This window comes from Felis catus, chromosome E2 (genome assembly GCF_018350175.1).
Source record: "Felis catus isolate Fca126 chromosome E2, F.catus_Fca126_mat1.0, whole genome shotgun sequence".
Taxonomy (NCBI): Eukaryota; Metazoa; Chordata; class Mammalia; order Carnivora; family Felidae; genus Felis; species Felis catus.
In genome coordinates, this window is record NC_058382.1 from 3,986,906 (window position 1) to 4,014,044 (window position 27,139).

General features: G+C 49.6%; 1 protein-coding gene across 3 annotated transcripts; it reads right to left on the minus strand.

The window, feature by feature from the left end:
* Positions 1-1,115: 1,115 nt before the first annotated feature.
* On the minus strand, positions 1,116-23,684 carry CACNG6 (calcium voltage-gated channel auxiliary subunit gamma 6). Of its 3 annotated transcripts, none has more exons than XM_011289609.4 (4): positions 22,053-23,006; positions 18,096-18,170; positions 16,181-16,318; positions 1,116-1,314 (listed from the first exon to the last, which is right to left on the minus strand). In XM_011289609.4, exons 1-4 carry the CDS (start codon positions 22,387-22,389, stop codon positions 1,175-1,177), a joined length of 690 nt encoding a protein of 229 aa, XP_011287911.1. In that variant the 5' UTR covers positions 22,390-23,006; the 3' UTR covers positions 1,116-1,174. The 3 variants fall into 3 exon arrangements, with proteins under 3 accessions (XP_011287911.1, XP_044902428.1, XP_011287910.1); XM_011289608.3 differs by lacking the exon at positions 1,116-1,314 and adding an exon at positions 4,249-5,895 and having other exon boundaries at positions 22,053-23,684; XM_045046493.1 differs by lacking the exons at positions 1,116-1,314; positions 16,181-16,318 and adding an exon at positions 4,243-5,895.
* Positions 23,685-27,139: the final 3,455 nt, after the last annotated feature.

Sequence of the window (27,139 nt, forward strand, 5' to 3'; positions counted from 1 at the left end):
AAGGCCCTGAGGCAGGGGAGACTTGGCATATTACACTTCTAAAAACTGATAGGAGACCAGTGCAACCCGGGGCAGAACAAAGCACAGGAAGGAAGGTACAAAGCCAGGAGAAGAAATCTGAATTTCCATCCAGGCGGAAAGCGCCTTCGTAACACTGATAAGGGAGACGCGAAAATTCCTAAGACCTCCTTATCTTGTGGTTTTTACATCTCACACTTGAGGGTTCCTTGTTTTTCCTTGAGTAGAGGGTGAAGGTTTAGAGCCGATACCCTCAGATTCTGCGCTGTGCCCTCCTCTGACCCCACGTAGACCTCTCTGGGCTCCAGTGGATAGTGCTGCCACAATGTTCATGGACAGGTCTTTGTTGCAACCCCTGTCTTCAGTTATAGGAAACATCCAGCACTGGTCAATCCACAGAGGCAGAAAGTAGACAAGGGGCTCTCAGGGACTAGGGGCAGGAGGAAATGGAGAGTAGGTGTTCGGTGAGGCCAGGGTTTCCTTCTGGGGCATAAGACGTCTTGTAACAACGTTGGGAATGTACTAACTTCTGCCGGGTGGTTCGCTTAAAAATGGTTCATGGTTGGGGCACCTGGCTGGCTCATTTGGTGAAGCATGCGACCCTTCATCTGGGGGGTATGAGTTGGAGCCCCACGTTGGGTGCAGAGATTACTTAAAAATAAAATCTTAAAATTTTTTTTTAATTAGTTAATTTATTTTGAGAAAGACGGAGAGAGCGAGCTGGGGAGGGACAGAGAGAGAGAGAGAGAGAGAGAGAATCCCAGGCAGGCTCCACAATGTCAGTGCAGAGCCTGACGCGGAGCTCGAACTCACGAACCATGAGATTATAACCTGAGCCAAAACCAAGACTCGGATGCTTAACTGACTGAGCCACCCACGCTCCCCAAAAATAAAATCTTTTTTTTTTTAATTTTTTTTTCAACGTTTATTTATTTTTGGGACAGAGAGAGACAGAGCATGAACAGGGCAGGGGCAGAGAGAGAGGGAGACACAGAATCGGAAACAGGCTCCAGGCTCTGAGCCAGCATCAGCCCAGAGCCCGACGCGGGGCTCGAACTCCTGGACCGCGAGATCGTGACCTGGCTGAAGTCGGACGCTTAACCGACTGCGCCACCCAGGCGCCCCCCAAAAATAAAATCTTAAAGAAAAAAAATGGTTAATGGTTAAGTTTACATTGTGTGAATTTTACCTCGATTAAATAAGTAAACAACTTTGTAAATATCATGACGTCTAAACAAATACGTCTGTGGGTCTTATCTGTCCCTCTGGCCATGAGTTTGAATCTTCTTCTTCGGGCTTTAAAAAAAATAAAAAGACAAATATTACACAGAAAAATTTACATGGTTAGACTGCATTTTCATGAAGTTCAAACATAAGCAAAATGAAACAACTTTCTTTAAAGAATAGAATTATAGTTTGCAAAACTATAAGGAAAAGGGAAGGATTTGGGGTGCCTGGGTGGCTCAGTCAGTTAAGTGTTTGACTTCAACTCAGGTCATGGTCTCGTAGTTCATGAGTTTGAGCCCTGCATGGGGCTCTGTGCTGACAACTCAGAGCCTGGAGCCTGCTTCGGATTCTGTGTCTCCCTCCCTCTCTGCCCCTCCCCTGCTCATGATCTGTCTCTCTCTGTCTCAGAAATAAATATTTAAAAAAATAAAAATAAAAATAAATGATGGGGCGCCTGGGTGGCCCAGGTGGTTAACTGTCTGACTTCAGCTCGGATCACGATCTCACAATTTGTGGGTTCGAGCCCCGCGTCGGGCTCTGTGCTGACAGCTCAGAGCCTGGAGCCTGCTTCGGATTCTGTGTCTCCCTCTCTCTCTGCTCTTCCCCTGCTCACTCAGTCTCTCTCTCTCTCTCTCTCTCTCAAAGATGAATAAATGTTAAAAAAAATTTATAAATATATAGAAGGTGAAGTGATGCAAGTTAATGCTTCAATAACTGGTCCCGTATCATGATGTGTTTCCAGTTACTGGTCTTTGCTGGGTCTCTGCTCCCTTCCCCCACCTCCGAGGAGTCCACCAGACTGCAGGTGGCAAAGAAGGTGCAGAGTGAAGGCCTTGCTGCACAAAGAGCCATTCCCAAGACCGGAGGACTCTCCCCCGAGGCAGACAGCTCTCAGGGCATCCCCGAGCCGGCTGGGCTCAAAGTCAAGCAGGAAAAAAAACAAACGTGTTGCTGATCCCCTTCCCTGGCTCTGACCGGAGTTTATAATTACACGTCCATTACTGTGATTATGTGATTAATATCTGTTTCCCTCACCAGACTGTCAGCTCCCTGGGGGTCCCTTTTTTGCTCTCTACTGTATGCTGGGCCCAAAGTGCCACTCGATAAATAATAGCAGCAGGGCTGATCGAGTCATGACCCCGTGCCAGGCTGTCCTCCAGGGCTCTGCAGGGATTAGGACGGCATTACTCCTGGCAGCGGCTGTAGGGGTAGCACACGAGGAGCTCCTGTAAGGGATGAAGAAGCAGCGAAAAATTGCTCGGGCTGTGTAAGGTGGAGCCAGGGTTTCCCCACTAGCCCCTGCCCCACGCTCCCGCCACCTGTCCAAGGTCGTGAACCCACCTCCCAGCTCTTCCCCAACGGCATCCTCAGCAAGGAGGCTGCTGGGAACCCTGGGACAATTTGTAATTATATAACATGTATCATACAAATATTAACTTACATGTTATATTATAAATATCGTATGGATACACTACAATAGATTATATTGTATGTTATGTTTCATATATGTAACGTTATGAATGCTATAGTCATATAACATGAGAGGCTACTGGGCGCCTGGGTGGCTCAGTTGGTTGAGTGTCCGACTCTTGATTTCGGCTCAGGATTTTGGCTCACGCCGTGATATGGTCTGCTCCAACAGTGTGGAACCGTCTTGGAATTATCTCTCTCTTTTCTTTCTGCCCCTCCCCTGCTCTCTTTCTCTATCTCTCAAAATAAATAAATAAACCTAAAAAAAAAACAAAAACGAAAACAAAGGGGCACCTGGGTGGCTCAGTCAGTTGAGCCTCTGACTTCGGTACAAGTCATGATCTCGCAGTCCACGAGTTTGAGCCCCATGCCTGGCTCTGTGCCGATGGCTCAGAGCCTGGAGCATCTTCGGATTCTGTGTCTCCCTCTCTCTCTGCCTCTCCTCCACTCATGTTTTGTCTGTCTCTCTCAAAAATAAATAAACGTTAAAATTTAAAAAAATAAATAAATAATTATATTTAAAAAAACCATGACAGGCTATTAATATAAATAATATTTATGTAATGATTACTATAATATATAATGATGCTATATGGCTATATAGTTACTTAATTGTATTTATTTAAAAAATATTTTTAATGTTTATTTTTGAGAACGAGAGACAGAGTGCAAGCAGGGGAGAGCCAGAAAGAGAGAGAGATACACAGAACACAAAACAGGCTCCAGGCTCTGAGCCGTCAGCACAGACAGCTCGCAGGGCTTGAACTCATGAACTGTGAGATCATGACCTGAGCGGAAGTTGGATGCTTAACCAACTGAGCCACCCAGGTGCCCCTATAATTGTATTTACAATATATAACTAAACATAGAAAATGTTAAGATAACATATCAACATATTAAATATCCATATTATTAATATAGTAACCAATTAACTATAATCATACACTATATATTATTAGTATACAAAATATTATATATGATATGTGTAATTATCTTTAAGTTGTAAATATAACATTTAGGAAATCAAACTCATGATGTTAGCACATTTGTATTCATAAATCAGCACGTATTCCCTATTGTAATTTTTCTTAAGATTTTATTTGTCAAGTAATCTCTACACCCAACGTGGGGCTTGAACTCAAGACCTCAAGATCAAGAGTTTGCTGTACCAACTGAGCCAGCCAGGTGATCCTATTTCAAACATTTTTAACTTTAAGAGACTTTGGCCTTTGAGAGGTAACAGACGAGCTTCAGCTATTCCTGTGAAACCAAAGAATGCACTCAAGTCACGATTTTCTTTCTTTCTTTCTTTCTTTCTTTCTTTCTTTCTTTCTTTCTTTCTTTCTTTCTTTCTTTCTTTTTGGCTGCATCTACAGAAAGGCAACTTTCTCTTTTTTTAAATATTCATTTATTTTTGAGAGGGGAGGAGGGGCAGAGAGGTGGGGGGCAGGGGGACAGAGGACCCCAAGCAGGCTCTGCACTGACAGCAGAGAGCTCCAGGTGGGGCTTGAACTCACGAACCGTGAGATCATGACCTGAGCGGAAGTCAGACGCCCACCCGACTGCGCCTCCCAGGAGCCCCCTCCAGCTGTGACTGTGGAGTTGAAATACACACCTGGTCTTCCCAAGGTGCGAGGCCGGTCCTTGGGCCTGAGCGCTGGAGCCCTGGACGTGGGTCTTGGTTCTCTGTAGCATCAGCTGGTGCTGTTCCGGTTCCTACCAGCTTTCTAGTGCACAGTGATGACAGCGTTCCCTGAGAACACAGCCACTGTCCCTACAACTCTCCCCGCCTCCTTCTGAGCCCTGGGGATGCGTGTCCCCACCGACCGTCTCCTGGAGCCCAGGGCGGCTCTTCTGTCGGGCACCTCCAAAGCCCCCCGCCTGTCCCTGCCCCCGTCCCAGAGCCCCGTGTATCACACTGTTTCCAGGCACTAGAATCTGTCCAGCCCGCTGGGGCTGCCCTAACAAAGCACCACAGACCAGACCGGTGGCCTGAAGGACACTGTGTACTGTCTCCAGGTTCTGGAGGCAGGGAGTCCAGGGTCAGCGGGTCTCGGGGTTGTCTCCTTCTGAGGACCATGAGGGAGAATCTGTTCCCGGCTCTCTCCTCGGTTCACAGGCAGCTGAGGGCCTCTGTTTCTTCCCTCGGCACCTGTCTGCGTCCTCCCCTCCTTACAAGGACTCCAGTCATACTGGAGGAGAGTCCACCCCGATGACCTCGCTTTCACCTGGGTACCTCCGAACAGACCCTGAGATCCTGGGGGGGTTGGGATCCCAGCACAGGTGTCCAGACGTGGGATGCAGTTCAACCCACGATGTGTGTGCTCTAAGCTGCTGAGTTTTCTGGCCACTCTGTGGGTTTGTTGACATGTGACTTCGGGGCTGCTAAGTAGCAGGTTTCCGGAGAGCACAAGGGGTCCCTCTTCGCCACCCCGGAACGCACAACCATATCCAAACAGACTCCAAATCAAAGCTCTGAAATTTCCAAACCTTTAATCCCAAACCAGACCACAGCGAGGCCAGACCCAGCGATTTCCCCTCCCCCTCCCCTGTTTCCCCAAGGTTCAAATTAGTTGGAAGATGCCTCTCCCACAAGTGAATACATCCAGATCTGGGAAATGAATCAGTCCAAGTCCGTCCTAAGACCCCCTGATCTCATCCCCCCCACCCTACTCCCCAGTTACCCCATCAGGTCCCCCTGCAAGCCTTCCCTGGGGACCCTCGTTTGTAAAAGGCCTCTCTCCATTGTACCCCAAGCATCCCAATTCGGCCACCGAGAAGAACATATTCACAGAGGGAAAACATGAGGCAGGAGAGGGAGGTTTGTGCAAACAACGTGTGCCCCACAGCAGGCAGAACACAGTTTCTCCAGGACAAGGGGAAAGACTTTGAGGGATAAGAAGAAGAAAAGGAAGGAGTTAGAGAAGGCACAGTGCTGGCTTTAGGTGGCCCTGTGCCCCAGCTTGGGGCAGAGTGAGCCCCAGGGCCCCGGAGGCAAGGTGAGCAGGAGGAAGCAGCCACTGGCCAGCAGGAGGACCAGGCTGGCCCCCATCCCACAGCCCAGGGACCAGGAGTATTCGTAGGCCAGGGCTGGGGCTGGGGGAGGCTCAGGGCTGACTCTTTGCAGCAGGGCTTGGACAGAATGCCGGAACACCTCCAGGCTGACCAGGAGCAGCAGGCCTGTGGGGAGAGGACAGGCATGGCGCTCAGGCCCCCGGGGACCCCGACCTGGGTCTGAGCGTCTCCCCAGCACACCCCATCTCATGCTCGTTCAAACAGGAAACCTGGGGGGCCCTCAGCACCACCCCACCTAATTCCTTCGACAGCTACTTACTAAACACCAACTCTATAGCACGAGTCTGGAAGCTGGACATAAAGAAGGAACACAACACAGACAGAGGCAGAAGGGAGAGTGGTGGTCACCAGAGGCCGAGGGGCTGGGGGAACGGGATGGGGGGTGGGGGCTGCTGTTTGATGGGGACAGAGTTGTGCTTGGGGAAACACGAAAGTGAAAAGGCTCTGGAGATGGATGGTGAATGTGCTTAGTGCCACAGAACTGAGCACAAAACAGTTGAAATGGTAAATTTTATCTTATGTGTGTTTTAGCACTTTAAAAAAGAAAAATGTGGGGGCGCCTGGGTGGCTCGGTCGGGCGGCCGACTTGGGCTCAGGTCATGATCTCACGGTTCGTGGGTTCAAGCCCCATGTCCGGCTCTGTGCTGACAGCTCGGAGCCTGGAGCTGCTTCAGATTCTGTGTCTCCCTCTCTCTCTCTCTGCCCCTTCCTCGCTCACGCTCTGTCTCTCTCTCTCAAAAATAAATAAACATTTAAAAAATTTAAAAAAAGGAAAAAACAGGGGTGCCTGAGTGGCTTAATTGGTTGAGCATCCAACTCTTGATTTCAGCTCAGGTCATGATTCCAGCGTTGTGGGATCGAGCCCTGTGTCAGGCTCCAAGCTGAGTGTGGAGCCTGCTTAAGATTCTCTCTCTCTCTCCACCCCTCACTCCTGCTCACTCTCTCTCTCTCTCTCTCTCTCTCTCTCTCTCTCTCAAAAAAAAAAAAATCAAAGTCCAAAATCAAAAACACGAAAATCAATTAAAGACTACATTAAAAAATTGTTTGAAAAAATAAAAGGGGCACCTGGCTGGTTTGGTGGGTAGAGAATGTGACTCTTGATCTCTGGGTCATGAGTTCAAGCCTCACGTTGGGCATGGAGTTTACTTTTAAAAAAGTAAGGCTTTTGGAAAGAGCGATAGTAAAATCTGGAATAGTTGAACTCACCATGGAAGCACAGAACAGAAGGTGGTTGCCAAGGGCTGGCGGGGGAGGGGAAAGGGGAAGATGTGGGACAAAGGTACAGAACTCAATTACGCAAGACAAACGAGTTGTGGGGATTTCATGTGCAGCAGGGTGACTATAGTTAGCAATACCGTATCACACATGTTACAAGACAAGAGCCTCGGTGTTCTCATCACACACACCAAGGTGGCCACGTGAGGTGATGCATGTTGTTAACTAGTTTAACTGTGGTGATCACTTCATGACGTGCATGTATATCAAAACCCCAAGTTGTACACCTTAAAGATCTACAATTTCTATTCACCATTCATACCCCAATAAAGCTCATCAACCATACCCCAATAAAGATGGTGAATCACGAAACAAAAGGAAAGGCAGTCAAGTTAAGTTGCAATGAAATTTGATTTAAAAAAAAAACATGACACAAAAACAGACTCTCAGATCAATGGAACAGAATAGAGAACCCAGAAATGGACCCACAAACGTATGGCCAACTAATCTTTGACAAAGCAGGAAAGAATATCCAATGGAATAGAGACAGTCTCTTCAGCAAGTGGTGCTGGGAAAATTGGACAGCGACATGCAGAAGAATGAACAGGGACCACTTTCTTACACCATACACAAAAATAAACTAAAAATGGATGAAAGACCTAAATGTAAGACAGGAAGCCATCAAAATCCTCCGGAGAAAGGCGGCTAAAACCTATTTGATCTTGGCCGCAGCAACTTCGTACTCAACATGTGTCTGGACGCAAGGGAAACAAAAGCAAAAAGGAATTACTGGGACCTCGTCAAAATAAAAAGCTTCTGCACAGCGAAGGAAACAATCAGCAAAACTGAAAGGCAACCGACAGAATGGGAGAAGATATTTGCAAATGACATATTAGATAAAGGGTTAGTATCCAAAATCTATAGAGAACTTATCAAAGTCCACACCCAAAAAACAAATAATCCAGGGAAGAAATGGGCAAAAGACATGAATAGACACTTCTCCAAAGAAGACATCCAGATGGCCAACTGACACATGAAAAAACGTTCAACGTCACTCATCATCAGGGAAATACAGATCAAAACCACAATGAGATACCACCTTGTACCTGTCAGAATGGCTAACATTAACAACTCAGGCAACAACAGATGTTGGTGAGGATGTGGAGAAAGAGGATATCTTGTGCACTGCTGGTGGGAATGCAAACTGGTGCAGCCACTCTGGAAAACAGTATGGAGGTTCCTCAAAAAATTGAAAATATAACTACCCTACGACGCAGCAATTGCACTACTAGGCATTTATCCAAGGGATACAGGTGTGCTGATTCGAAGGGACACATACACCCTCATGTTTATAGCAGCACTATCAACAACAGCCAAAGTATGGAAAGAGCCCAAATGTCCATCAATGGATGAATGGATAAAGAAGATATGGTATATATATATACAATGGATTATTACTGGGCAATCAAAAAGAATGAAATCTTGCCATTTGCAACTATGTGGATGGAACTGGAGGGCATTATGCTAAGCGAAATTAGTCAGAGAAAGACAAATATCATATGACTTCACTCATATGAGGACTTTAAGACACAGAACAGAGGAACATAAAGGAAGTGAAACAAAAATAATATAAAAACAGGGAGGGGGACAAAACATAAGAGACTCTTAAATATAGAGAACAGAGGGTTACTGGAGGGGGTGTGTGGGGGGAGATGGCTAAGTGGGTAAGGGGCATTAAGGAATCTACTCCAGAAATCATTGTTGCACTATATGCTAACTTGGATGTAAATTAAAAACAACAACAACAACAACAACAACAACAACAACAAGAAAAGAAGAAAGTACAAGACAGAGACCCTAACCTCATGGAGTTTGTATTTTAGATGGAGGGGACAGGCGGTAAACAAATAAACCAAGGCTTGCAAAACTCAAATGCCTGCAGGAGGCAATGAGAAAGCAGAAGTCAACAAAGCAGGTGAGTGCGGGGGCACCTGGGTGGCTCAGTCGGTTAAACGTCCGAGTTCGGCTCAGGTCATGATCTCACGGTTCGTGAGTTCGAGCCCCGCGTCGGGCTCTGTGCTGACAGCTCAGAGCCTGGAGCCCATTTCAGACTCTGTGTCTCCCTCTCTCTCTGACCCTCCCCTGTTCATGCTCTGTCTCTCTCTGTCCCAAAAATAAATAAACGTTAAAAAAAAAATTAAAAAAAAAAAAGCAGGTGAGTGCGGTGGCTGGTGGGGGTGGGGGGAGACAAAGAGTCCAAAACTCAGCTTCAGCCAACTGCAACCCTTCAGAAATGGGGACTTAAATTGCCAGATCTTCTGAGTTTTTAAGATTAGCTGGAATTTTTTAAATGATTACTATTTTTTATGGGAATTTGCCCAACCTTGAAACATTGGCTCAGAGAAACGTTATGCCCTGCCCGCCAAAGTCCATTTATGGGTCATCGCTGGCCACAGGCTGCCAGGTTGTAACGTCCAAAGTAAACACATGAGAAGACGAGATAATTTCAGAGAGTGATGTGTGCCGGGAAAGATAGAACAGGGTGATGGGAAGGCGAGTGACATCCAGGAGCAGAGCACAGACTTTGAGATGATGTCACCAGGAAAAGCCATTTGAGCTAAGACTTGGAGGATGAACAGAAGCCAGGTTCTGGAGGAAGCACAAAACTAAGTGATGGCTGGTGCAAGAGGAAGGAATGGCTTGTGCAAAGGCCCGGTGGTAGAATGAGTACAGTGTGTCTGGGGGAGAGAAAGAAGGTCAGTGTGGCTGGAGAAAAGACAGTGGGGAGGGGAGAGTGGTGGGGAATAGACGTGCAGAGGTGGGCAGGGGTCAGATCTTGTAGGACCATCTGATGGCCCATGAGTCATGGGTCCTAGCTACCGCCTCTCTCAGACCCCGGACTCTTCTTCCCCCCCACTCCCTGGTACTTCGTTCCCCCCATAGTTTTTGTTTTTTTTATGTTTATTTATCATTGAGAGACAGAGAGAGACAGAGCATGAGCAAGGGAGGGGCAGAGAGAGGAGGAGACACAGAATCCGAAGCAGGCTCCAGGCTCTGAGCTGTCAGCACAGAGCCCAACGCAGGGCTCGAACTCACAAACCGCGAGATCATGACCTGAGCCAAAGTCAGACGCTCAACTGACTGAGCCACCCAGGCGCCCCCCCACCATGGTTTTTAATCGGGGTCCTGGAGAATGCAGCCAGGAGTCTGTGATCTGTGGGTCAGTAGCTCCCCTCTGAGGCCTCGTTGGCCCCATGCAGCTCAGCTTAGGGACCCAGAGGTGGAAGAATATTCAGACAAGACACTCTCCAGTCCCCTTGATTCCTCTGCAAATTCATGCCTCATTGATTCATTCAACACATCTTAATTGAGCCCCCATTATAAAATATATAAACAAGGCTAACAGGGGTACCTGGGTGGCTCAGTCAGTTGAGCGTCCGACTTCGGCTCAGGTCAGGAACTCGCAGTCTGTGAGTTCAAGCCTCCTGTCGGGCTCTGTGCTGACAGCTCAGAGCCTGGAGCCTGCTTCGGATTCTGTGTCTCCCTCTCTCTCTGCCCCTCCCCCGCTCACACTCTGTTTCTCTCTGTCTTTCAAAAATAGATAAATATTAAGAAAAAAAAAAAGACTAACAAAGGCCTTGTCCTCTTGGAGCTCCATCCCAGAAGGAGAATTAGACAATAATAGGGCAAATGTATTGCTGTGGACTGAATTGTGCCTCCAAAAGTTCAGGTGTTGGAGTCCTGACCCCCTAGTTTCTTGAAATGTGACTATATTTGAAGATAGAATTTTTTTAAAGTTTTTTTTTTGTTTGTTTTGAGAGAGAGTGTGAGGGGGGAGGGACAGAGAGAACAGGAGACAGAGAATCCCAAGCAGGCTCCCACATTCACAGATGCAGGGGGCTCTAACTCAGGAACTGTGAGATCACAACCTGAGCCAAAACCAAGAGTTGTCAGGCACTTAACCAACTGACACCCAGGCGCCCCGAAGACAGAGTCTTTAAAGTAATAATTAAACAGACATGAGGCCACTAGGGCCTTAATCTAATATGGAGGGCAATATGGTGGTGTCCCCACAAGAAGAGGAGAGGAGAACACAGATTGAGGACACGGGGAGAAGACAGCCGTCTACCAGCCAAGGAGAGGCCTCGGAGGAGACCGACTCTGCCCATGTCTGGGTCTCAGACCTCCAGCCTCCAGATCCGTGAGACAACACATTTCTATTCTTTAACCCTCCCGGGGTTGTGGTACTTTGTTATGGCAGCCTGAGCAATGGAATACACACACAGGTATATAATTTCAGGGAGTGATCAAATCCATGAGAGAAGAAAAGGGGGCAAGGTAGGGACACGGCAGGCAATGGGCCTCCTAGGTGGTCAACCAGATCAGAGACTTAAATGACAGGAAGGGATGAGACATGGGATGATCTAGTGGAGGCTGAGGGGATAGCAGGTGCAAAATGCTCTGAGGGGGAGATGAGATTGAAGTGTCTGAGGAACAACAAAGAAGCCAATGAAACCAGGACAGAAGGAGCAGGTGGTAAGAGACGAAGTCCCACAGAGCCAGGAGTCAGGCCACATAACACCTGGGAGCCACATTATTCTAGTGGTAGTAATTGATTGTGAACGTATTGGCTTTTGAATCAGGTAGGAACCACAATAGGATTTATGGTATAAAACTACAACTAACCCCAAAGCAAAGGGCAGGTAGGATTTGGCCATGGGCTGTAGTCAGTAGACTCTTAGCCTTGGCTTTGTGAAAAGAATCTAACCAAACACTCTCTCATCTCATCTCTTCCCACTAGACCTCATGAGGTATGTATTATTATCCCCACTTTACAGAGGGGAAGATTAAAGCCTGGAGAGGTGGAGCTCAGGTTTGATTAAAGCCAGGTCTACTCCATAGCTTCTTCTCTTAGACACGTCTCTGTACTTCCTCCCCGACCAAGCCTGACATGCCTTGTATGACCTAGAAGGGCCTACGTGATCTGGCCCCTGCCTCCTTGTTTGTGCTCATCTCCCCAGCTCTTCCCACCCTAAAATAGTGGGGAGTACGTCTTTCAGTCTGTATGTTTTATTGTAGAGAGAGAGAGCGGGGGAGGGGCTGAGAGAGAAGAGAGTGAATCCGAAACAGGCTCCATGCTTGGCACGGAGCCAGATGCGGGGCTTGATCCCACAACTCTGGGATCATGACCTGAGCTGAAACCAAGAGTCAGTCACTCAACCGACTGAGCCACCCAGGCGCCCCTCTTTCAGTCTACAAATGCACCAAATTCTTTCAAACCTGGAGACCTTTATGCTGCTTGGAATAATTTTCTGCTTACCCTTCTCTGAGTACTGCCTTACACATCCCTACTATTGCTATTACTATCACTATTACTGTTTATTACTATCACTATTACTATTACTATTTATTACTATTACTATTACTATTTATTACCATTACTATTTATTACTATCACTATTACTATTTATTACTATCACTATTACTATTACTATTTATTACTATCACTATTACTCTTTATTACCATTACTATTTATTACTATCACTATTACTATTTATTACTATTACTATTACTATTTATTACTATCGCTATTACTCTTTATTACCATTACTATTGCTATTTACTACTATTGCTATTGCTGTTACTATTACTATTACTATTATTATTACTATTACTATTACTATTACTGCTATTGCACTTCTGAGAAGCCCTCCTTAAGCACTGCCACTCAAGTCTATATCAGATCTCCCTGTTACAGATTTTCCTCCACACTCTTTCATTTTCATTTGTAGCATTTATCACAGCTGGTAATTATTAGCATATATTAATTTATATTAGTATTGTCTATTTGTCCCATGGCTAGCTCCCTCGCTATCATAAATCCATGAGAGCAGGGAACTTGTCTGTCTTGTATCTCTAAAACATGAACAATACCTGATGTATATATTTCATGGAGAGAAACAATATAATCTGAACATGTCCCTTTATTTAAGGAGATCTTGAAAATTCAATCTGTCCAGGGCCTGATACCAAATATAGCCAAAATACTTACAGCATCAAATCCACCCCCTCGCTTTCACTTGCTTGTACAGTTTGCAGAAAAATTTCATGACTGAGACTTCCATAAAACACTTTTATATCCTCACTTTCATGGCACCTCCTGGAATAACACGAGTATGAGTCCAATAACCAAATTCCTACCATGCTATAAATTCTACAAAAACAGGGATCATCTTAATATTATTCATCATTCTATCCCCAGTGGTATCAAGCACAGCATTGAGCACCTACTGGATATATAAAAAAAATACTTGTTGAATGATTGGATGGATGAATAGAGGGAAAACAGGTAAAAGAGAAAGGAGAATGGAAAAGGAAGAAGGGAATGGGAGGAAATTAATGAATCAATGGATGGATGGATGGACGGACATATGGATAGATGGGATGAATGGATGGATGGATGGACAGACAGATGGATAGATAGATGGAAAACAGATAAAAGAGAAAGGAGAATGGAAAAGGAAGAAGGAAGTGGGAGGAAATTAATGAATCAATGGATGGATGGATGGATGGATGGACGGATGGATGGATGGACGGATGGATGGATAGATGGGATGAATGGATGGATGGACGGATGGACAGATGGATGGATGAATAGACGGAAAACAGATAAAAACAGATAAAACAGATAACAAAAAAGGTAGAAGGGAGTGGGAGGAAATTAATGAATCAATGGATGGATGGATGGATGGATGGACAGATGGACGGATGGATAGATGGACGGACAGATGGATAGATGGAATGAAAGGATGGACGGATGGATGGACGAACGGGGATAGATGGGATGAATGGATGGATAGATGGATACTTGACAAATGGATACTTGGATGACTGACTTCATGGATATGTGGGAACTTGAGCTCAGAGATAAAAGATTTGCCCAAGATCACACAACTTGTCAGAAGTTAGATACCAACCTAGATGTTTGGATTCCCTGTTGATTTCCTGGTCCATCTTTGACCCCAGTGTCCTCCTCACTCTCCTTCCTCCAACCACACTGGCTTTCTTTCAAGACCTTAAATTCACCAAACTCTGTCTAGCTTGGTTACTCAGGAAGGCCCTCACTAACTCTCTGCTTTAAATCAGGTGCTCTCATTATGCACTCTCACAGAAATCTACTTTTCTTTTCCTTTTATAGCACCTAGAAGTTTGTAATTGTGGGATGATTTTTGTTATTTCGGTGTCCTTAACCAGTAATCTCCCTAAGGGAAGGCACCTTTTGTCCGGTACATTCTGATAATATTACATATACAAAAACGTACAAAAGTGTGTAATATGTCTGTGTGTGTATCAATGAATAAAATGAATAAATGAAAGAAAGGAAAGGAGATGACTGAATTTTCCCCTTTATTTAGGAAGATCTCTAAGGCAACAAAATAATAAAAATTGATCATTATTATTTTCCATTCATATGTTCATGTTCATGAAGACTTATCATTTCTCCCTTATCTTGTACTAGAGTCTACCCCACTTGTTAGTTAAGGTTACCATGTACATTTGTGAAAGATTTTGCCTGCTTTATGCTCTGACCTTCATTCTGTTCCTCAAACTTGTCAAATCGCTATTCTATCACCATCACCACCATCAGTACACCATCATCTCTACCGTTACCACCATTTTTACCATCATCATCATCACCACCATCACCACCAACATCACCAACATCATCCCTACCATCACCACCATCATTGTCACCACCACCACCACAATAGACAACATCATCAATATAGTCACCACTACTGTCACCACCACACTTTGGATGAGTCCTATTCACCCTTCAATTACCAGCTTAAATACCACTTTCTCTGAGTTTCTCTGATACACCCTCACTGCAGTGTCTACCCCTAATACGCTTTATCATAACTTTCATCACAATTATAGTTGCATTATTATATATGTAATTACTGGTTACTGTCTATCTCTGCTAGGCTCTGTGAGGGGCAGACTGTATCTGTCTTGTTAGTCATATATACCCAGCCCTTAGCACAGTGCATGGAACATAGTAAGTGCTCAGTAAATTCACAGATGATGAACAAATGAAGCTTATATAATTAGTGACCTTTCTATCTACCTTAGCAAACATCTGATCCAATGAGCACTACATTGACAAGATGTAGAATTTTTTTTTTGACCATCAGCTCCAAGAATGCAACATTCATTGAAGACCTAAGTTCCAAAGCTAAAAGAGTATTTGAAGACTTTCCAATTCCCAGCCAATAATAGCACTTAGAACTCTCACATTGAGCCTACTACAGTCCTGGTGCTTCCCAGCATGCAACAGTGCTTAGGGTTGTCCTCCAACTTCCCAGCATGCATCAGTGCTTGGAGATGTCCTCTAACCTCCCAGCAAGCAACAGTGCCTGGAGATGGCCTCCAACTTCCCAGCATGCAACAGCAGTTGAAGACCTCTGGGTTCAAATTGGAGACCCCTCTGGGGACAGCAGGGCTTAGAATTTTCCATTCTTTGAGACCTCTATAGCCCTTAAGCTTCCTCCAATCCCCATGGTACAACTGTGTTTGTGGACTCTACCTCCAAGCAGGCAACAATTCTCAGAAACCCTTGGTCCAAATTTAAAATAGTGTTTGGAGACCTTTTAATCTCTAGGCAACAATAAAGCTTGGAATTCTTCCATTTTTAAAAAAAATTTTTTTAACATTTACTTATTTTTGAGACAGAGAGAGACAGAGCATGAACGGGGGAGGGGCAGAGAGAGAGGGAGACACAGAATTGGAAGCAGGCTCCAGGCTCTGAGCCATCAGCCCAGAGCCTGATGCGGGGCTCGAACTCACAGACTGCGAGATCGTGACCTGAGCCGAAGTCGGACGCTTAACCGACTGAGCCACCCAGGCGCCCCAGAATTCTTCCATTTTTGAGACTACTACAGCCGGTGGGTTTCCCTCAACTCTCAGCATGCAACAGTGCCCTGGAGATTCAAACTCCCAGCATGCAACAGTGCTTGGACACTCTACTTCCCTGCATACAACATTACCTAGAGTTCCAAACTCCCACCATGCAACAGTGCTTGGACACCCTACCTCCTAGCATGCAAGAGCTCTTGGAGATCCAACCTCCCAGCATGCAATTCCCTCAGCCTCCAGGCTCCCAGCCCTCACCTGAGAGGCCAAAGCAGATGGCTCCAACTCGGAGTAGGAACTCTGCACCTTTGCTGAGCACCATGATGATACAGAGGCACCCCAGGGCCATGAGTGCCAAGCCTACCACTGCTATCACGGCAGCTGCCAGATTCACCTCTGCAAGGAGAGTAAAGGGAAGAAGTAGAGAACATGGGAGGGAGGAAGTGGGAAGGACTCCCCTATAGAGACCCAAAACCAGGAAGACGGAAGATTCAGAACTAGAGAATTTTCAAGTACATCATTCAGTCCAATATTTTACTTACACTGGTGAAGGAACTAAGACACAGAGAGGCTCAGTGATTTGCCTGAGGCCACAAAGCAAAGAGGAGACACGGTCAGGATTAGAAAGAAATGGGAACTACCAATTATTCCTTGGGATCTGGTCACTGTTTGTTTACAGGTGAGGAAACTGAGGCAGTGAGCATGTGGGTGACAACAGAGAAGGTAGTTTGTTACAGTGAAATGATCCAAGTCTGAGTTCTGTACAGCCACTGCCTTGCTGGAAGGTTATAATAATGTCACCAAACTTCTCTGAACCCCAGTTTCCTCCTCTAGAAAATCAGAATCGAAATCCCTATTTGACTGGGCTGTTGTGCGGATTAGAATTAGTTTATAAAAAGTGCCCAGTGAAGTGCTTAGCACACAGGAGCTGTGCTATACACGTGCACTGTGATTATTCACTATCCCAGAGAAGCACAGTGGCTTGCCCAAACTCACTTAGCACAAAGACAAGACAGAAAGGAGCAGGGAGGGTGGGAACCACTGTTGACTGAGGGCCTACTATGTGCCAGGCATCACACTGTACGTTTCAGCTGTATCATCTCATGAAACCCTTACAGAGGCTGGATAGGAGTCATGACATGACCACAATCTCTTTACTGGTGTGGATGGACACTGAGGTACTGGGGTGATGGAGAGGCTGTGGTTATAGCAGAAAGGGTAAAACCTGTGCTGACAGCAGAGAACCTGCTGCAGGGCTCGAACTCGTGAACTGTGAGATCATGACCTGAGACAAAACCACGAGTCAGACGCTTAAACGACTGAGCCACCCAGGCTCCCAAGAAAGGGTATAGTCTTTTTTTCTTTTAATGCTTACTTTTTTTTTTTTTGAGGGGGAGAGAGGGAGAGACAGAGCACGAGTGGGGGCAGGGCAGAAAGAGAGGGAGACACAGAATCCGAAGCAGACTCCCGGCTCCGAGCTATCAGCACAGAGCCTGATGTGGGGCTCAATCCTACAACCCTGGGATCGTGACCTGAGCCGAAATCAAGAGTTGGACGCTCAACCGACTGAGCCACCCAGGTGCCCCAAATTGAAACGAAATTTTAAAAACTTAGTCTCTGCATCACACCAGCCACATGCGCCCAGCAGCCACATGGGGCCAGTGGCTACCACATCGGTCAGCACAGGTACAGAGTATTTCCATCTCACAGAAGATTCTACAGGAGAGCATTGCTTTGGAGTCAGGATTATTTGGGATGATTCTGCCTCTGCCCCTTCTGGAAAAAGTAAATGTAACCATTTTCTAGACTACCGTTTTTTCATCCACAAGATGAAGCCACCGCCCTGCAGGGTCATGGCAAGGACTGGAGTTCTTATCAATGAAACACTCAGCACTCTGCTTAGCATGTGGCAGGTGGACATCTTTAAGAAAGTCCCAGAAAGGGGCTGTGACTGCCCCAAAGTCACACAGCTCATGACAAAGGTAGAGCTGGGGTAGGAGCATCAGGCACAGGGCTCTGGAGAACCTCTTTCCCCCAAAGATGGGACCTCCCCTATCCCCTCCTGCCACCCCAGGGCAAAGCAGAGAGGAAGACCATGCTATCAGGAACCCTTCCGGCATGGTCCGCGTACCCCTCCCGCCACCCCACCACCCCACCGCAGGGTGGTTCTCACCTTTCTTTGTAGTTCTCTGGAAGATGTGTGCATTTTCCCCCGTGGTAAAGAATTTAAAATAGGTGCAGTTTGCTTCTGTGGGAGCAGGAGAGAAAAAGAGAGGTGATGATACAGACATTGCTGGCGTAAGCTCAGGGCTGGGCATTTAACAGAGCTCACAGCAGCCTAAAAATAGGATATCAGCATCCCTGATATACACAGGAGAGAATGATGCTCAGAGAAACAAAACCCGCCTGCCGTCATCCAGCTATACAGGAGCTGGGATTCCAGTCTGGAGCCTAGAGGTCCAGATCTGTGGCCTTGTGAAGGCTGTTGACCTCTCCGCAGCCTCTGAATCTTTCTCTATAAAATGAGATAATAGGGGGCGCCTGGGTGGCTCAGTTGGTTGAGCGTCCGACTTCGGCTCAGGTCATGATCTCACGGTCCATGAGTTCGAGCCCCGAGTCAGGCTCTGTGCTGACCGCTCAGAGCCTGGAGCCTGTTTCAGATTCTGTGTCTCCCTCTCTCTCTGACCCTCCCCCGTTCATGCTCTGTCTCTCTCTGTCTCAAAAATAAATAAACGTTAAAGAAAAAATTTAAAATGAGATAATAGTCTCTTTCCTGGCTTCATCAGATGGGCTTGTTGAGGGGTCAAGTGGGATTAGAAACGGATGATCACTTTATTCAACAAAGGACACCAAGATAGAGGGAACAGAAGGCTAATAGACTCAGAGGAGATTCTCATCCCAGAGAGGGTTCCTAACTAGAACACACAAAGAACACCTGGAGACCAGCAAGAAAAGAGAGGAAACCCAATTGATAAATGGGCAAAGGACAGGAATAGTCAATTCACAGAAGAAGAAGTCTGAATGACTCACAAGTATATGAAGAGATGCTTCACCTCACCAGGGATCACAGAAATGCAACTTAAATCAGCAGGGAGAGGGCACTTTAGATCAATTAGATTGGCAAATATTAAAAGGATAATATCAAGCACTGGAAGAATAAGAGGAAACAGCTGGGGACCAGAAACTGGCACTAATGTCTTTCTGGAAAGCACTCTGACATCCTTTATGAAACGAGGTACGTTTATACCCTATAACCCAACAATTTCGTTTCTGGGTCTACATCCAGAGAAACACTACAGGCAGGAACATATGTGTGGATGATTGTAGCAGCACTGTTTGTAAGAACAGGGAGTTGGAATCAACCTAAGTGTCCATCTCAGGGGGATCAAGAAAATGGGGCAGATGCCCTCTGTGCAAATCTCTGCAGCATGCAGTAGCCATGAACTACAAGAGCAGAAAGCAAAGTGGGGAGATCCGAGAAATAGCGTTGAGCAAATAGATCGATAAATAAGTAAATCACAAACGGGGACAATCCACAGCACAATATCATTTATGTAAATTAAAACACGTACAGATGTAAAATAACACTGTATAGTTTCCAACTTAAAATATATACTGACGGGGCGCCTGGGTGGCACAGTCGGTTAAGCGTCCGCTTCAGCCAGGTCACCATCTCACGGTCCGTGAGTCCGAGCCCCGCGTCAGGCTCTGGGCTGACAGCTCAGAGCCTGGAGCCCATTTCAGATTCTGTGTCTCCCTCTCTCTCTGCCCCTCCCCTGTTCATACTCTGTCTCTCTCTGTCTCAAAAATAAATAAACGTTAAAAAAAATATAAACTGCATTTGAAAGCTGGAACTTCCCACAAAATTCCTCTAGTCCCACGTTCTCATGCTACGGATGGGGAAACTAAGGCACAGGAAGGGGGAGGAAGAGAGGTAGACAATGAGAGGGGTACAAGAAGACGAGCCAGGCGGGCTAGAGAAGCAGAAAGGAACCTTCCAGTTCAAAGAAAGATGTAGAGGGACAAGAAATAAAGTCCTGAGTCAGGTGAGGCAGTGGGACACTGCACCGGCCCTCTGAGGGAAGGAGAAGGGCAGGACGTGTTCTACCCGGAGCAGTGGGACGGGAGTCCTTACCCCGCAGCATCAGCAATCCTGCAGCAACAAGGAGGAAAGGATACCTCTTGCAGCAGGGCTGAGGATGCTGCTGAGATGGTAGCAGTCAGTGGGGGACACATGGTCTTCATCCATGAGGGAAGCGTGAAGTCCCATCTAGAGAGTAAGAAGGTGTAGTCCATCTTTCTGAGAGAGCGTGGGGTGTCTGGCCTCCCATCATGGCTACCGGTGATTCAGGACATCTTGTCTCAGACTCCAGATGGCACATCCCATTTGGAAAAGAGTAGGGTGGGCCACACACACCCTCCCCCCACTGGTAGCCAAGGGAATTAAGGGTGCCCTTTGATGGACAGGGCAATGTGTGGGATATTTCTGAGATAACAGAAGTTGTGAACTTTTGGACGGTCCCCTCTGGAGGGTCAGGACTGTGGGATGATGAGACGGTCCTGTGAGGAGGCTGAAGTCCTTTCTGACCAACAGGGGGACATCAAAGGATATGAGGAGTCCTGCCTTATGGAGTGGGGTTGGGGGGCATCCCTTATAGGGCAGCAAGGACCTTTGGGGCATCTTTATGGGCTCCTGGGATGCGATATAGTGCAATTGTGAAGAACCGGGACAGCCAGGTTCAAATCCCATATGACTAGCCTGGTGCATAGATGGAACCACTTCCATTCCTTACTCCTCATGTTTGGTTTCTCTAAAATGACAATGATGGTAACTATTCATAAGGTTGCTAGGAGGATATGAGGATTAACGAGTTAATGCACATGACGTACTTCAAACAGAGCCTGGGTGCTACGTAAGCATCGAAGCATATTACATAAGCATATTATTGCCAGGGCACCCCATTTTGCAAAAGTTTGGGAACTTCCTGCTTGAGGCTGTGAGGGGCAAAAAAGTAGCCCATCTGCAGAAGTGAGGTGTTGAATCTGGATGCTGAGTGCGTGGGTACCTCACATGACGAGGGGTGGGGGTATCCCACTCTGCTATCAAGGATTTGGGATGTCCTATTTTGGACCCTGTGGGTGGAAGATAGCATGTGTGGATAAGTGAGGGGGGAAATCCCCTTGGAGCCCAGAGGGATAGGAGATCTTCTGTGGGAGGCACTGAGGTTATAGGACACTGTTTGGAGATCTCACATGGGTGATCAAGCCTGGGACACCCTACATGGACCGTGAGGGGTGTCAGATAGTTTCCTCGGGTCAGTACGTGTGGTGCAAGAGCCCGTTCCCGTTCCCAGGGGGTATAGGATGTCCCAATGGTGCACGCAAACGGCATGGCATGTCCTGTCCGGGAGAGCGAGGGGTATGGGATAGCTGTGTGGCATTGCCACGGATGAAAGGCGGGACCGTGAGGGCTGTGGGTGTCTGGAAGAGAAAATAAAAAGGGCTGGAGGATCAGGTCTGGGCATCTACAGGTGACAGGACCAGGAAATGGAAAAGCACATCTCCCAGAAGCACGAGGTCTCCCCGGGGCGGGGGGCCGGGGGGGGGGGGTTGTTGGGGGGTGTTCGGTGAGAGCTGTGTTTGGCAATATCGGCCGTGGGGGTCCGGCACAGATTTCATTTTGGGGTTGGCATTAAGGTGATCTGTCTCCCCGGGGCCCACGGGATAGGAGTGCGGCCTGTCTCCAATGTGGGAAAAGCAAGCTGACCCCGGGAGCCCAAACTCTCTCTCTCTCTAGGGGCACAGGCTGGTCTAAGGGTTTGGGCGAGTTTTAGGGTACAGGCTAGTCTGGGGGTACAGGATGTAGCTGCGGACAGGCTGCTGGGGAGGGGGGTGGACAGGATGGCCGGTACACAGACTAGTCTGCAAGTACAGACTTTCTCTCCCACCCCCCCAGCCCCCAACTACCGCCCCCCAGCACACACAGTTGGTGCCTGGAGCAAAGGTTACTCGGGGAGCACAGGTTGGTGTAGGCTTGGGCTGCTCTCTCCTTGGGGCTCGGGTTTCCCTGACTCCGCCCACTCTCGCTGTCTCTGGGAACAATCCCCGGCCCGGGGGCGTGGCCTCTCACCTCCGGGCAGCTCCGCGGGGCCACAGGTGTCTCTGCCCGCGGGCACGTCCGCCTGCCACAGTCGCTTGGTGCACATCTTCCAGAGCCCCAGGTGGACAGCGTCGCACACCGCACTGCCATTGGCCTTGTAGGTGTTGAGCTCCACCCAGAACTCGGTGCCCACGGCCAGCACGGCCAGCGTGGCGCCCACCGCGCTCAGCAGGAGTCCCAGCTTGATCTTTCCTTCCCGCTCCGGCGTCAGCCGGGACTGGTGCTGCCCGAGAGCCCGCCGCCGGCCTGCCGCCTCCCGCCGCCGCCGGTCCTCCTCTTGCATGAAAAAGTTGGACCACATCATCATCCTCGGGGCCGTAGCCGAGCAGGTGCAAAGGAGGCAGAGTCCCGAGGGTGGCCCGGGGCGGGGGGGGCGGGGGGGGGCGGTTGGAACAAGTGGGGTGCTGAAGGAAGCGAGGGGCTCACTTTCTACTGGATTCTGAGAAAGGAAGATTGGGATCTTCCCCTGGAATCTCCAGTGGGGGAGTGGAGGTCGCCTCTGGAGCTTGGAAGACAACAAAATAGATCTGCTGGCCCAGGAACCCTCTAAGTTGAGGGGAGGCCCCAGGGAACCCACAGAAACTCCGGGAGGAGGGTGGCACCAAGAAGAAAAGCAAGGTACCCCCAAGGCCCAGAGCTCGAAGCTGGGTATCCAGGAGGGGCGCCTGAGGGCCCGGGAGAAAGGAGAACTGAGTATTAGCTGAGCCTCTGAGGGGCTGCTCTGGGTCCCCACTGGGAGGAATCTCCAGGAAACTGGATGTCCTGGGGGACGGGCTCTGAGCACCCCACTAAGGCTCAGAGATTGGGGTACCCAGGGAGGGTTGCCGAGGCCCTCTATGTATTGGAGAGGAGATGCCTCCTGGTTTCTCTGGGGCTCAGAGTCTGGGGAGGGAGAAGTTGGGTCCCCACTGGGGTTCAGAACGGGTCAGAACTCCTTCTGGGTCTCAGAAAGGCAGTAGGACGCTCCTCCCCAACATTCACAGAAGGGGGCTGTAGAGTGCCGGCTGGGCTTCAGAGAAGGGGCGGGCGACCTGCTGGAAACCAGGAGAAGGGAGTGGGTGTCTCCCCGGCCATTCGGGGAAGAGAGGTCAGAGAAAGTCTCCCTGGGTCTCAGACAGGGGACTGCTGGCTCAGAGACATAATGGGGTCCGGAGAAGGGGGCTGGGGGACGCCCCCGGGGCTCAGGAGGGGGACCTGGGGTCCCAATCCGGGTCAGGAGGAGGGGCTGTGGTCCCCCGCAGCGGCTCAGGAAACAGGGACGCAATCCCCCCCCGGGGTTCAAAGGACCACGGGGACCCGGAAGGGACTCGGCGTCCCTTCGGGATCACTCGGCTCCCCCTCCCCCGGGCTCCCAGGGCCGGCGGGGCCAGGACCGCTCCAGGCTCAGCTCCAGGCCCGCCGCCCCCCTCAGGTCTCCCGCCCCGGGCTCCCGGGCAGGGCCCCGTCTCGCTCTCCTGCCTCCGCGCCGCGCCGGCCCCAGCTCCGCGCCGCCTCCCAGCCGGCCTGTCCTGCACGCCACCGCCTGCTCGGCCCGGACGCGCCGCTGCGCTCGCTCCGGCCTCGGCCCCAGCCACCCACCCCCTCGCCCTCCCGGGCTATTTCAGGCTCGACCCGTAAATAACACCCGCACCTGTCGCCCAGCGCCTGTTGCCATAGGGACCCCGGGTATTTTAAGGGGACGCGGGGGGGAGGCGGGAGGCTGTCCCGGGAGGAGGGCCTAGGGGCGGGGTCCTGACCCGGCTGGAGCCTGGGGGGACTTTTACCCCCTTAAGGGGCAAGCGTCTGAGCCGCGGGTCCCATCTCCAGGGTGGCCGGAGAGGGAGCGGGCCTGGCTGGGAATCTTAACTGCTGGGTCTGAGGGAGGAGGGGCCGGGGGGATGGACTCCTGGGCCTGAGGGAGGGGCTGGAGGCCAGGACTCCTGGGTCTGAGGGAGGAGGGGTTGGGCGCAGGACTCCTGGGTCCGAGGGAGGAGGGGCTGGGGGCCTGGACTCCTGGGTCTGAGAGAGGTGGGGGCAGGACTCCAGGATCTGAGGGAAGAGGGGCTGGGGGTCAGGACTGCTGGGTCTGAGGGAGGAAGGGCTGGGGGTCTGGACTCCTGGGTCTGAGGGAGGAGGGGGCTGGGGTCTGGACCCCTGGGGCTGAGGGAGGAGGGGCTGGGGGCCAGGACACCTGGGCCTGAAGGAGGATGGGGCTGGGGGCCAGGACTCCTGGGTCTGAGGGAGGAGCCTGAACCCCTGGGGCAGAAGGCTGGGGCCCAGCTCCCTGGATCTTGATGGATAGAGCCGATTCTGGTGCTGGTTGTCTTCAACTCCCCAGAAGTGAAAAGGGCTGGGTGTCAGGGGCACTGGAACCAGAGCCACAGTCCTCATCATTGAGTTTATTAGACAGGGCACCCCCGGGGGACCTTCCATGCAGTTTAAGGTCACCCAGGGGCCAGGACGGGGACAGCCATGTGGAATGGCAGCAGGGCCTGATCTTCACCCCATCACCCCCTCCCTCAGCCCTTCTGCACACAGGCCAGGTGGGACCCACCTTTCACCAACTCCTTGGTCCGTGGCTGGTTGCTCTGGTGCACCCTGGCCCTATCTGTCCACCCTGCTCTGGACGCTCACAGCACCCTGTGCTGCTTGTATTGGAGCATGAGTCACTCTGGTGTGATTGTGTGTGTCTGTGTCTGGCTCTCCCACCAGGCTGGGGCAGGGGCGTGGTACAGGAGGAACTCAGCTCCTTGTCCTCAACACCGCCCAGCCCAGGGCTGGGTGCACAGAGGCCTCAGATGTGCATTAGGTGATTGGATGAGTGGATGGACAGATGCAGGGAGGAATGGATGGATGCAGGGATGGATGGAGGGACAGAGGGATGGATGGAGGGAGGGATGGAAAGATGGAAGGATGGATGGAGGGATGGATGGATGGATGGATGGAAGGGTGGATGGATGGAGGGAGGGAGGGAGGAGGGCAGGATGATGGAAGGGTGGATGGAGGGATGGAAGGATGGATGGAGGGAGCAATGGATGGATGGATAGAAGGGTAGATGCATGGAAGGATGGAGGGAGGGAGGGAGGAAGGGTGGATGGGTGGAAGGATGGAAGGAGGGAGGGAGGGATGGAAGGGTGGATGGATGCAGGGATGGATGGATGGATGGATGGATGGATGGATGGATGGATGGATGGATGGATGGATGGATGAAGTGAAATGGTGACACACAGGCATGTCCTCCCAAGCTGTGCCCCATCAGGGAACAACTCCCTCTGCCTTCTCATCGGCCCGGCCACCTGTCTCCTGACCTGCAACTCGGAGATTACGCTGCCCGGCACCTGGAAGGCCCAGAAGTCCTTAACTGAGTTCCACCTGCTCCTTCGTTCCCCTCACTGGGTTTCCCCGGGCCTTGACAGGGCCGAGAGGGGAACCAGAGCATTCTGAGCAGACACAGCCGGTGAGGCATGTCTGTCTGTCCTGCCTGAATCCATCTTCCCCTCCTGGCCCACCTCCCACCATCCTGCGTCTTGCATGCTCTAACAGTTTATTTCAGAGTGTATTTTTCTGTTTTCCATCCCCTTGCCCTCTTCTCCCAGAAAGGGTATGAACTTTCTTTGGTATAAAAGCTCTTATTATTTTCATGCCAAGAAGATGGGCTTCTCCCCCGCCCCACACACACTGCCACCAAGCAGAGCTCCGGTCCCTACCAGTGCTCTGAGATGACCTCTTACCAGGTCAGACCTAGCAGTCCCCTTCTTGGCTCAGTTCTCAGCACGTCTGGCCACTTCTTCCTGGCCTCTGCCTACCTTATCGTCACCCCTTGTGGCTCCCTTTGCTACATCCTCTTCTTCCCTGATGCAGATGTCCCTGAGTCACTAGCCAGGGTCACTTCTCTGTCCACCTTCTCCCCCTGGGTCACCTCATCCAGCCCCATGGCTTTCAATATCTCCTATATGCTGACGTTTCCAAAACTTATATTTCTAGCCATGGCCTCTCCCCCAGGCGTGCATATCCAACTGGTTACCGGATACCCAGACTTGGGTTTCTGGCAGGCATCTCCAACTTGACAGGTCCAAAGAAGGACGTTTGGTCCCTACCACCCAAATTCTGATTCCTTGCCCCCGGGGGAGGGGGGGGGGCCCTTCTAGGCAACAAACCACAGCATCATGTAATCTGCGCAAGCCCGATTAAGAGTTCCTCTTTCTGGGGCGCCTGGGTGACTCAGTCGGTTAAGCGTCCACTCTTGGGTTCAGCTCAGGTCATGATGTCACGGGTCGTGAGTTCGAGCCCCTCATTGAGCTCTGCGCTGACAGTGCGGAGCTGCTTGGGATTCTCTCTCTCTCTCTCTCTCTCTCTCTGCCCCTCCCCTGCTTGCTCTATGTCTCAAAATAAATAAACTTAAAAAAAAAAAAAGAGTCCCTCTTTCTGTCAGTCTGACTTCTCATTCCTTCTTAGTCCTGCTACATTCGCATCCCTCCCCACCACTGTGGGCTCTACCTGCAAAATCCGGGCCCCATTCCTGCGTTTCTCTCTGTCCTCACTGACGCCACTTCGGTCCAGGCCATCGTCAGCCTCAGCTGGACAAGGACAACGGTCCCTAACTCCTTGTTTCCACGTTTCATTCCTAAATCTATTCTCAGCACAACCATGCCGTTCTGTTCTGTTGTTGTTGTTGTTGTTAAAAATAAAAGTATGATGTCATGCATGTGCTCAAAACCCTCTGAAGGCCTCCCGTGAAGTGTAGAATAAATGCAGATTTCTTCGCTGGACTACTAGACCCTACACGCTGGGCGCCCAGCCTGCGCTCTGACCTCACCCGGATTTGCTCAACCCTGTTAATCTGCCTGCCGGGGGGGAGGGGGGCTCCTCCCAAACCTGTACCCCCCCACCTCAGCTTCTGTGCTGCCTTTGGTGGCCCAAATGCTTGTCCCGTCCCATATCCATCCAAACGTAGGGCTCCCCAGGAGAGCAGGACCTCGAGTGCCCACCAGCACATTCCTTAGGCCTAGCCTGGGTCTAGAACAGGTTGGTGCTCAATAAATACTTCTTGAATCCTGAAGACAAAACCAAAGACATGG